The sequence below is a fragment of the Epinephelus moara genome, chromosome 14 (assembly GCF_006386435.1).
Source record: "Epinephelus moara isolate mb chromosome 14, YSFRI_EMoa_1.0, whole genome shotgun sequence".
Taxonomy (NCBI): domain Eukaryota; kingdom Metazoa; phylum Chordata; class Actinopteri; order Perciformes; family Serranidae; genus Epinephelus; species Epinephelus moara.
In genome coordinates, this window is record NC_065519.1 from 33,399,449 (window position 1) to 33,412,294 (window position 12,846).

Sequence of the window (12,846 nt, forward strand, 5' to 3'; positions counted from 1 at the left end):
ATTTAAACCATCACTGTGATCACTATCAACAATAGATGAGACCCTGGGTCAGGGCTGCTGTTCTTCCAACACAAACAGAGCTGAAGGTTTCAGAGTTTCAGTCAATAGCAGACGATAAAATTAAGAAAAATGTTTGCTTGAATTCTTCAGTGAAACCAAAAAAGTTTTTTTTCCACTTAAGAAGTAACATTGTCACAAGGCACAAAACAGAAAATGTAGTTGTAGTAATAACACCGCTGCCTTTAGGAAACACATTATAGGGTTATGAATCCTCTGCAGAGCTCTTACTAACAATTATTGTCGTTATCAATTGACCTGCCCACTACAGTGCAAAACTCAAAGGTATGAATTTAAAATATCAAACAGAAAAAAGCAGCAACTTCTGACTTCGTCAATGTGAGGAACATTGGAGAAGTCAGAAAAGACAGTGTTTCACATTGTACTTGAATATGACTTACTTTCATTAAATTGATTATCAGTTGTTTGTGCGAGTTGCTAAAATAGTAAGGTGTTTAAAAATGATCAAATGTTTAATTTCCAAGCTGGTGGCATAACTTCCAGAGATCTACAACCAAACTCGTCTGTTTGGCTAGATGTAGTTCAGTACGGCACAAACTGCTAAAAAAAAAATTTGTTTGAGCTTGGGCACTTGTGGTTTGGAAATTAAAATTTAAGAAAAAACAAAACAAAACAAAAACAAAAAAACAGGGACCAGAAACCGTCAAGCTCGTGGGGACAGAGGCTAGGGTTGCAAAATTTCAGGAATATTTAAGATAGAAACTTCATATGGGAATTAAGGGAATAATATTAAAAATATGGGTTATCAGCTCAGGCTGTATTTACTATGTTATATGTGCACAGAAGCTAATCGTTTTACCATGTAATGAGTGGATATAATCCATTAATTTGAAAAAAAAAAGTTAAAAAAAAAAATCATTGAATTTTTCAAAAGCATTGTGAATCATGTAGTAAGTTAGCTAGCTAGCAAGTGAACTAATGAGGACACTTAAAAAGTACTTAGTAAAATTTGAGCCAACAGTATGGGCATTGTGCAAACGCCAAGTGTAAAGTGAACTAATTCATTAAAGAAATGTTTTACAATGTAGAATGAGTAAAAACAGATGACTTAAAACTCCTAAATTAGCATGCTAAATAAAGCTACTTCCCATATGCTAACAGTTAGCTAGTAAAAACTAGCAGAAGGTGTTACATTATTAACTGTGAACTTTACTTTAGGTCCCTATTTGCTACTAACCTGAAATGCCATGAAAATGATCAAAAATATATTGATAAAAAAAAAAAATACAACGATAAAAGTAAAAACTGTAAAGCATGTAGTGCATTGGCTCAGACAGTGTCGGCAGAAGTGTGATAAGAGAAAGCACTGTGCATGCAGAGGGTTTTAATTTTACTGAATCCTGTGGACAGTATTAAAATCAAATGAGCATATTTTTAACCAAAACATGCCATAAGACCGAGTACATATTTTCCACAAAATAAGTTCACTATTGAAAAGTGAGGCCCTTTAAACTGAAACTGTGCAAAAATTCTTGAATTTTCAAACCTAACTTCTCTTGGACATCTTAATTTTACCAGAAACTTTCAAATAACTTGCAACCCTATCAAAGTACATCAGAGTTAATGAAAAAATACAACAATTTTATTCTGATATAAACATCACACATAGACAATTTTACTTTTATTGAACTTTATGTAAATTAATGAATTAAATTAAATTCATACATAAAGAAATGCCAAAACACTGGGAACCCTCCCCAGAAAAATATAGTAAACTAGCAAAGTCAATGCAACAATATAATTTAACATACAGTGGTAGAGTGCCAATAAAACGCATTCACCCCCTTCGACTTCACGTTTTATTTTTTCAACCATGAATCACAGTTGATTAACTTGAGACTTGCTCACACGGGTCAAAGAAAAGACTGTCATGTTAAAGTGAAAGCAACACAGTTCTGATCTGCCTCCACTTTCCCATCCAAGTCCTGTCAATGAGCCAGAGTGGAAACTATAACTGGCTTAGTTTGAAACTTGGTGCTTTTTGGAATTTGCCAGTTTCCTATAATGTTGGAAAAAAAGCAGAATGAATCCACTGTAAATCAACGTTAAAACAACAAAACATGAAGAGGGTGAACAGAGGCACTATGTTTAAGCCTGAATAATGAGTTTGATGCTTATTAACATTAAATTCCCTTACATGAAATATGTGCTTTTAAAGTGGATGAATATTGAGTGCAAAAATAGATTTTGCATTAGAAAAAAAATAAGATTGTCATTTTGTTCTCATCCATTTTTCACACAAACACTCTTTGACCAAAACATACACACTCTTTTTTAAAGCTTTTGTTGCCCCATAAGAGGCTGAATCCTTGAAGCACATGTAGGTAGTAACTTTGTTTTGCCCTATACTGGTGCATCGGTGGCCTTCACCAGTGACCTTTCCCTCTAATCCAGTTCTATTTCTCCTTCTCCAAGTAAATAAAATATGTGACAGCACCCTTGTTGACCTTTACCTCACGTAACAACTTGTTCAAAACTCAGCATATCACAGTTCTCATCTCACTCTGTACACTTATATACTGTACATCCACACACACTCACACTTCAACGCATTGTACACAAGCACATACCACGAACACATTACTAACAGTGAATGGGTAAACAGACACAAAAAGGAAGTAATACACTGACTGTAACAAACATTAAATGACTGCATGTCTTTTTTTTTTTCATAAAAAAATGGGTAAATTGGTTTTATTGCTTTGGCCTGTTCTGTGAGCAGCCTGCTCATGCTGTCCTTCTCTGGTCAGAGATGCAGAAGCATCAGAGAGCCACGAGACTGAACCACTGAGAGGACTTGGCAACAGTGAGAAGGTGGGGAAACCATACAGATGTCACAAATGTCTGTCACTTCAGTTTCCAACCATGTTTTAACACCAATCCTCCTCTTGTTTCCCTGTTTCCCCCTCCTGGTGGAGGCTTCACTTTAGAAAGTGTCTTTTTGTGTGGTGAAGTCTGTGTCCTCTTGGTCCCATTTGCCTGGGGACAGGCACTCTTCAGTGTTGAAGTCCTGAGGGTTTACCCCAATGTCCAGGACCTGGGGGTTAGTGCGAGACTCAGCGAGTCTGGAGGGGCAAAGAAAAAAAGACAGTTTATTAGCAATGGCTAAGGTGAAACCTGAGTAATGACCAAAACTGTGGGTATTATTAATGACAAATCACTTCCCTTAAAAAGCATGTGAACAACTTATGAACAATGGTGGGTAAAGTGTGTACAAAAATGGACATAAGCATGAGTTATACACACACTGTCATCCCAATGTGTAACGAAAAGAATCATAATTTAAAAACAAAAGCCACATGTGGACTGATGTGGCAATAAAATGATTCCCTCCATGAGGTAATCAACCCAATATCAAACCACCCTAACATCCATACGAAATGCATATTTAAAGGTCCAGTGTGTAGGACTTAGGGAGATTTATTGGCAGAATGTTTTCTTTAGTGTATAATCACCTGCAGGTATGAATCATTTTTTGTTACCTGAGAATGAAGCATTTATATCTACACAGGGGGTGGGTCCTCATCCATGAAATCCACTATGTTGCACCGCCATGTTTTTACAGTAGTCCAGAACAGACAAACTAAACACTGGCTCTAGATAGGGGATAGATATTTTTGTGTCGGCCACTGCAGTTTGCAGCCCCTACGCAAGAAGCAGCATTGGGAAAACACTTTTTTTTTTTTTTTTATCGTGACAGTACTCTGTTTAGCATTGTTATGGGTTTAAATCACCTGTCTGTTTATTTTGGATAGGAGAACTCTGCAGATAATGCAGCGCCAAGCAAAAACCTTATGAATGTCTGGATCTTAAGTTATCAGAATAAAAGGTGAGCACACATTAGCAGGCTTAAACCATGTCTAAGAAACACTGATCTGTAACATGAAACTGCTTTATTTTGTGTTTTTACCCATTTAAATTGCCTGGTGTAATTGTTTTGGAGAAGACCTCTTAGGATAATTGGGCTCCCACTAAAAACCTCCTGAACGTCCGGATCAGAAGAAAAGGTGAGCACACATTTGCAGGTGTTGTCACAGACAGGCTAAACAGCATAGGAGAAACACTGATTTGTAATGTGAAACTGCTTTATTCAGTGTTTTTACCAGTTTGAATCACCAGGTCAGTTTCTTTAAGAAAGGAAGAGACCTCTGTGGATAAATCAGCTCCCAGTAAAAACCTCCTGAACAAGAAGGAATTCTAACCGGGAGAAGTTTCAGCTGGTTGCAATCTGCAATCCTCACCACTAGATGCCACTAAATCTCCCTAACTTCTACACACCAGATCTTTAAACACAAACACGTTAGACCTACATGTGAACACACACCGTTTTCATTCACTGTGACATCTCTCATTCAGTGTCATGGCACTAACAGAGTGCGAAGCTGATGGATGTGAGGCGGAGACACATAAAACACTTGTGATGAAGACGTGGACATGGTGGCACACTACATCAGGTTCTGTGGCAGTGAAATCTGTCTGATGAAACTCAGGGATAAATCAAACTGTGGAGTGACAATGAGGAGTTTCCCCCCTTGATGTGTCTCTCATTAACTCATACAAATCTTGTTAATGGTATATGGCCTTAAAAGAAAATATGAAACTACATGAGTCTTAATCAGTGTGGTTGAACACTGATATCTGGACAGATGAGCAGGCTTGAATAGTGGGTTGACTAGGGGACAATGAGGTGGAAATCACATTGTTACCTGAGTAGGATTCAAAGCTATCCAGACTGCGGCTGGGGGTGCAAAGGAAACATCACAAGTCAGGCAACGAATAAACTGTGAACTATTCTGAACAGCCTCATAATAAGTGGGTGGGTACATTTACGTGGCCACAGTTTGACTTTATGTCCACATTTTTATGCTTTAACATAAGGCCGTAACATTAGGGTTAACCATAATTAGAAAACAGGCCCATTTTGCCTCAGTCTCTGCAAGACAGAAAACATATGTACATCTAACTGGTCTTTTTCTCACTCTGATCAAGAGGCTTTTATTTCTACAACAGTGACCAACACTCTGCAGCCAACAGATGGCAGCACAGTATCTCAAATAGCGATAAAGGTAATCTCAACATATAAATTTATCTGAACAAAAGCAACAAAACTGCTCATCTAAGAGAATTTAAGTGCCACTCATCAGATAAATACAGGAATTAAAGTTAAGAACAGCCACGTTGAATCTCAGAATTAAAACCTTGGTGTTTGCAGTAAGGGAGCAGATGTTTTTTTCTTTTGATTCCCACAACTTGCTGATGCTTACATGATCTGTATTTAACTGGCAGGGAGAGGAGGCACCTGGTGCCTGTGATGTTTACATAAGAAGTACTTTGATCAAATTTATGAGTGTATAATCTGTCACCAGTAAGGCGTTAACATTTTTTTAAAAATCTCTCCTGGTCCTTAAAGTAGCTTTTGATGCTGCATGTGCTTCTCAGGCTTAATATACGTGACACCCTCTCTGACTGACAAACGCTGCCATTTATAGTCTTAATTTATCTGAAATAATATTGTGGAAGAGCTTACTTAAGGTAAGGCACATTTATGTTACACAACTAATCCGGATCTTTCTTCAATCCCCATGCAAAACTCCATGTGCCAAGCGACAACTTTCAGGTACCAGGTAGTCATCATTCTGCAACAATCTGATTCACAGAATCATGAATTGTCCTACATTTGCTCTTTCGCTCTGACCCCAACATCATCCAGGACAATCAGCTTCTCCTGATGGACAAAGACATCAACCTGGCCCTTGGGCCCCCTGAATTCCCTTCGATTAAAGAAAATCTACATGTGGAAGCATCTGTGCTCGTGCTGGGAGCATCCTCATTAATCACTGAGCGGGAGATTAACAGCGTTGGGGTGTAATTACAGTGTGTGCAGACAAATAATCATCTGATAACGGGGCTAAAATGGCCTCTTAGCGCTTGATTACAGAGACTGTGGAGCCCATTCTCCCTTTCACTAAATGAAAGCGGGAGAATAAGAAGCCCACTGTCCAATTAGCAGAGCGAATGAAAGGCAGAGCCAAAGGAAATAAATACACTAATAAAGTGTTGAATGACTCTTTATGGCGTTCTGAAACAAATGGCTGTAAGCAGTTGCACAGCGCAACCTGACAGCAGACCACCACAGCTTAGAGAGTGCTGCTCATTCAGACTAAATTGACACATTAATCACACTGGACACCATTCAGATTAGTTTGTTGACACCGTAGACAGTTTAATCAGTGAAGACAATGGACTTTCCTATCAACCTTGAACCTGCAAATTATGAGATATTCTTCTTAAGTTTTTCTGCATGTGCTTTTATTCCACTACAACTATGACACTCAAAGAATACTATAGCGCAAAATAAGTTTTCTTCCTATGTGTTTTGGACATAAGTATCAAGCAATGTGTTCCTCAGCAGCACAGATTTGTAATCACAGGCTTTCTGAGCCCATATGAAATCAGTGTGTGGGCCTGACCCAATAATAAACCAAGCCTACAAAAGCAGCAGACTCAGGGAGGGAGTCAGCTGTGTCAGGGCCTGTAAACTGAGCCTGTCTCCTGCCCGTGGGAGCGCACCGGGCTGAACAGAGGGGAGAGGCTGACTTTATTGCTAGAGCAGCCCAAACCACAGGTGGCTATTTCTAGAACAGCAGCCTGTGTGGCTGTTTAGCAAAGCCCAGCCTTCAGGGAAAAACCCAAATCCACACTGGTTCTCACCTTGAGAAAGCCTCGTCCAGACCGTCCTCCAACTCCTGCCACACAGAACATACACATATTGGTTAAAGAGAAAGTTCATATCTTGAGAAATGATTAAGTAAACAGTGCTTGTTCGTGAGATGTTACAGCCCCGTTTCCACCGAGCAGTCTGGTTCAGTTCAGCTCAATTCATTACAAAGAATAGTAACTTTTGTTGTGGATGGTACCAACAGAACCACTCTACTCCACCTAGGGTTGCACGTTATAAAGACAATGTGCAATATGTGATAATGTTGTTGAATATTGCAGTAACAATACTACTTGCAATAAATAAACATATAATAAAATGTACTCAGTTTTGCCTTCCTGCTGCTTTCCGAATACTGCTAAAATACAACAAATTGCTTGTCAAATAAAAAACGTACAGAAAATGATTTCAAACATTCTTGTGTTGAACAAATTGAACATTGCACTGATAACAGAAGGCACCGATAAAAGAAGATACAGTTATATTTGTAAGGGCAGTTTTCTATGGATACTCTCTTTCAAGTAACTCAAAAGAATCATAATATCGTGCAATAATGCAGTCTCACATAATGTGTTAATCGTGCAAGTGGACATCACAATGACAATAAAAAACAATATATTGCGCAGCCCTACTTCCAACCCCTTTTTTTTGTTACCCCTCTGTTAAGGGACCTGGCTCACTGATCGTTTACTAAAAGGTGGAGCTAAAAACACTGCAGTTCCTTGATTCCTCCAGAGAGAATAGTCACTCTTGGTTGAGGACTCAATGCACAAATCAGCTATTTTTAAAAATCCCATTTATTGATACAGAGATTATAATCACTCCAGCCTGTTCTTTTTTGTTCCGAAAATATTGCTGCACAACCCCGATCTGTGGACGATCAACTAGGTGCAGATGCTCCTCTGCGTTGCTGACGAAGAGGAAGTACAGAAGAGCTAGATGGAGCAGTGAGTAACAACATGCCCGCCTACATTTGAGAGTACTGTCTGCGGTGAAAACACTTAATAGATCTAAGGTAGAGATGTCAACAGCCAACTGTTTACCGGTTGGTAAGTGGCTCAATTTTGAGCCAAAAATCCCCTTTAGCATATCTTATCACTGTTCTGTCAGCAATGTTAGCAGTGTCAACATGGCTAGTGGCGCTAACATCGGTAACAATAGGTGGTGACCGGAGGGTGGCCGCCATGTTTCAGTAATTGCAAATCAGCTGCACTGCTACCTGGCAGCTAGCGGCTGTGACCCGAGTGTTGTACAGGCTAGGCTAGGCGATGAATGCTGAGTGCCAAAAGTCTTGCAAAAAGGCCAGCTAACCAGTGGAGATGACAGTGTGGGCAATGGGCACTATGTTTCTGCATGTTAACACAGCTAGCTGTCTGTCAACAAAGTCAACAGAAAAAAAATTAAAGGAAAGACTTTTACAACATAAAGCTAGAAATTTTAACCACCTCTGAATAGATAGACAAGTGTTTGGTGGAAACAGTGCTCAATATATTCACTCACACATGTACACAGTCACCTCTTACCTCTGTTCTCTGGCCTCACATGTCTGTGGGGGTTAATCTAGGCTACATGCAGCCCACACCCTCTTCAGCAATGGGACCATTTGATAAGACCAGTTCACTTCAATAGGCTATTGTCGGACTCTGCGTAGCAGCTGTACAACTGTAGAATCCACTCCTTTGAATACTACAGGTACAGCACATCACTGGGCACTCAGACTGATTGATCAGTGCTTCCTGCATACCATTCTTCTCTTCCCATCTTATCAAGCCTGAACAGCTGAAACCTACTGACCAGCCTGACTCTTGTCTTACCCATACAGTATTGTTGTTCTCTGTAGCATGATTATGCACCATAAAGGGATCCGATTCAGTCTGCTTTGTTCCTGAGTGGACCAGCGCCGCGTTGGCTCCCTCTGCCAAATCCAGAAGTTTTCCTGTGGCTACCTCTGTAATACAAAACAAACACATAAATGCATAAAATTCACATGCAACCTTCCACATTCACCATTAGATTCAGTTTCTAACCAAGAGACAACTGTGTTGATAAATTAACCATCCTGTGATTGGCATACTTTAACAGTACACAGCAGCATGCACGCACAAAGTCAATGATGGCATGCTATTGGTTAAGGTCCACTTTTTCTTATTAAGCCTCTAATGTATCTCACTGATGCAGCCATCTGTGGATTGTCACTTATGATAAGTGAGCAGGGAGTAACCCCCTGACTCGCACGCCCAACCACTATGACACCACTGATCTGTAATGGGATTGGATTGTAATGGCCTCGCCCGATGATTAATGTGTGTCAATAATGTGTGTCAACAGTAATTTCTGTCTAGTCTTTAGGCTAATGGTTTCCGGAGAGAACAGTGAAAGCTCAATAAGTCTTCTACTGTTTAGCACAACTGAAACTTCAATCCTTAAATGACCTTTTCCCTATTTTCTATGTTCCTCAAAAGAGAGGCTCACATACAAGCGAGTTAGCATGCAACAGCAGCTCCCTTCGACTTGTCCTCTCTGTCAACACTGGCTCAAAGGCATTTAGGGTATTCTGCTGTTATAAAGAAGGCAATATTGTGGGACTGGGGCTGTCATTTAAGGGGAAAAAGAGCAGGGATCAAGACTCATCAGACGGTTATATGGTTTAAGAGCTTAAGTGTTTGTTTGGGTGGAGGGGAGGTTCTAGGAGCAAACACCCAGACGGTGCATTGAACTACAGCTTCAACGATTAGTCGATTGATTGATTGGAAAAAAATCGGCAACAACTTTGATATTAAGCAGAAATTTCAAATATTTGCTGGTTCCATCTTCTCAAAAGTCAGAGTCGGTTATGACAGTTAATGAAACGTCTTTTAATTATGGACTGTTGGTTGGACAAAACAAGTAATGTCAAAATGTCAATTCGGGCTCTGGGAATTTCTAATATGAATTGAAAATTTCATAAAAATTCATAAATTCTAAAGACTAAATGATTAATTCAGAAAATAATTGCCATATTAATTGATGATATAAAGCCTAGTTGCAGCCCTACATTTAAAAGAATACTTCACCTTTTATTGTGTCCATTTCCATATCAATTACCATGAGTTATGTTGAATTCGTGAAGAAAACCTTTTTTCTTACACGACCTCCACAGTGAAAGGAAAATCCAAAAAAGGCAAATATTCTTAATAAATTGAAGTAAATGGGGACTGTGTTTAACAACAGCAAAACTTGATGAAAAAATCTGTTTACAAATTCTCAGACAACTCGTGTTGTATAATCCAAGTGATCTAAGTTTATCCAGTCGTATGCTCAATACTTCCAAAACATGCAATTTTACTATAACATTATTTAAAACACTTAGGCCTACTAGTAGCACACCCTGAGGGTACTTGGGCGCTTGTTTGCTTATGACCTCCATTTAAAACGAGCGTGCCGGGGCGTCGGTAGCTTAGTGGGTAGAGCAGGCGCCCCATGTACAAAGCTGTTGCCGCAGCGGCCCGGGTTCAAATCCAGCCTGTGGCCCTTTGCTGCATGTCATCCCCTCTCTTTCTCCCCCTTTCACGCTTATCTGTCCTGTGCATTAAAGGCAAAAATGCCCCCCAAAAAATCTAAAAAAAACCCCAAAAAAAAACAAAAAAAAAAACGAGCGTGCCCAGGCATGCTTCACAGGCGTGCACGAAACTGTTTGCACTGACGTGTTTTAAATTGTATTGTTTAGCAAAACAGCATGTGTTTGGAAACTACTGAGCACACGACTGGACAAAAAGGATTTGGATTTTACTGCACGAGTTGTGTAGGAGTTTGTAAACTGACATTTTGACATACTTTTGCTGTTTCCATTCATTACATTTTTTTGGATCCTCCGTTCATGGTGGAGGCATGCGAGAAAAACAAAGTTTCCTCTATGAATTCAAAGTAACACACGATGAGTGGTTAATACACAAATGGTCATTTTGCTGGTGAAATATTCCTTTTACCTTGCACAAAGGAGAAAACTAAGTAGGGATGATCAGTATAAAGCAGGCTGAATCCCCCAACAATCAGTGTGACATTTGTATTTTGTAGCCACTGTAAGAGGCCTGGCGCCGGGAGAGAGCTGAAGATATCATGTCTCATGAATAAAGCTGACTCACCTCTGACAACACCACTGATCCCGAGAGTCCCTCTGACTCAGTGGCATGCCATTTGATCAGCCAAAGTGAAGGGTACATAAATGTAACCTTGTGATAGCTTTAAAGCTCTGCTGTCCCCAATCACTGCCTTAGGGCTGGCAGTGAAAACCTCTGGCAGGACAGAAATGCTCGGCCTGTTTCAAAAGGCACTCAGAAGCCTCTACTGTGTATTACTGTGCCGTACAATTACGCCAATTTGCTTTACAGAAATACTATCCGCTGGCAGCCAAATGACCCACCGAATGGTCAGCGGGAAACGTTAGTCCAAAAACATACACCAAGCCTCTCTGTTGCCAGAATCTGTTTCCAAGCCCTACTTTGTCGAATCTTCTCACTAGGGATCATCCTTAAAACCTGTGTCGGCCATAAAATGCTACACGTTCAGGGCCACAGCCCCAAATAAAGTGTCAGAACAGATTTAGAGAGATCTCTGTCTGGCTGGAGGCCACCTGGCTGGGCAGAGGGGGGAGTTCAGTACAGAATTGATGTTTTGAGATGTTTTTGGAGTTTCCTGCAAAACAAACAAACAAAAAAGACTGCCTCTGTCGCAAGCTGAAACCTCCTGTACTAAAAGGATCAGAGTACAGTGGCTGCTCACAAAGTGTGACAGGGAAAAGGCATGCACATAGCAGACGAACAAAGAGAAAGAGCATTATGAGGAATAAGCGTGCAGCCATTGTGCCACTGGCAACAGGATGCTCCTCGTCTTATTGTATCTTAGACCGTGGACAATACATGGAACTAATAATGCCTCAAGGTTTTCTGGCTCACTGGATGTCAACAACATATTTAGAAGGCATGACCCGTGTCTCAAGTCCTGGAATCTTGGTAAATCTGATCAAACAATGGGGCTCACAGAAAATGTGGGCCTCTTTCATGCTTTTTACACAAACAGGACTGTAATTGTGCTTCCAGAGTCGGACAGAATATGGCTGTTTGTTCACGAACAGTTCTCTATTGTACTATACTATGAAATGTCATGGGGATCGGTGAACCAAGATTTGTTCTTAATGGATCTACAAAACAGCAAGGGGGCTTAATGTTTTCGAATTAAAATGACCATCATCATTGCCATTATCATCATACATAATCACCCAAAAATGTCATTTGCTGTTCATCGTGATGATGCTAGTGAGAAAGAATAACCGAGAAAATAAAGATTGCTGTCAGCTGACCCGCAGCCTTTATAGAAGCCAACCTTTGACAAGTGGCTGAATACTCCTCCTTCCTCCTCGAGGCTACGATTACTGTGACAGAGAGGGCAAAGGAGAGAGAGAGAGAGAGAAAGACGTGATGATGGGTGACATGACTCACCTCCTCCCTTCAGGCTGCCCAGGCTGGCCGAGCTGTCCGACTGGGAGTTGCTGGCTCCTTCTCCGTCTGAACCTGACTTCACTCGCTTTTCTTTCTCTGTGTGGGGAACCACATGAGGTGGAGGAGGACAAAAAGAAAAGAAAAGAGAGCAGTCAGTGAAGACAAGCGAACTACGATTCAGGAGCTTGTAACCACAGGGTGAGTGCCCTTGCAGTGCAACACTGTACTGAACTGTTTACTTTCGCTGAAAATGTTTTCGCTAACCAAGCATATAATGAGTGTAAACAAATTAGCAGCAGTAAATTGGCAGATAAGGTTAAGGCCATTACTCAAGCCATCTGTCAGCTGAAACCTAGAGGGTCTGAGCTTCAAAGATTGTAACACACATACTTCATAGAGCAATAAATAGAGTAACAGCAGCATTTAAATAGAGTAGGCATGGCATCTGGGTCAGAAGGATAATATGCTCTGCTCACTCCAAACATTCTCACCTGCTAAGACTGTTTTCCACACAGTGCAGATCAGCAAGTGCAACTGATAACAGCTTTCACAGTATTTTCTGCTCTCTTAAACTCA

The 12,846-nt window shown here is 40.4% G+C and overlaps 1 protein-coding gene across 6 annotated transcripts in view; it reads right to left on the reverse strand.

Annotated features, from left to right (window-relative positions):
* Positions 1-1,658: 1,658 nt before the first annotated feature.
* Positions 1,659-12,846, reverse strand: part of ldlrap1b (low density lipoprotein receptor adaptor protein 1b) — a 50,862-nt gene continuing 39,674 nt past the window's right edge. For 2 of the 6 annotated variants that reach the window (XM_050061464.1, XM_050061463.1), the window contains exons 6-9: positions 12,271-12,366; positions 8,611-8,744; positions 6,790-6,824; positions 1,659-3,143 (exon numbers count right to left, since the gene is read on the reverse strand). In XM_050061464.1, coding sequence (XP_049917421.1) covers positions 3,005-3,143; positions 6,790-6,824; positions 8,611-8,744; positions 12,271-12,366 — 404 coding nt within the window. In that variant the 3' untranslated portion in view covers positions 1,659-3,004. Of the gene's footprint in view, positions 3,144-4,784; positions 4,817-6,789; positions 6,825-8,610; positions 8,745-12,270; positions 12,367-12,846 lie in introns of all 6 variants that reach the window. The other 4 variants (XM_050061468.1, XM_050061467.1, XM_050061466.1 and 1 more) reach the window with 4 other exon arrangements.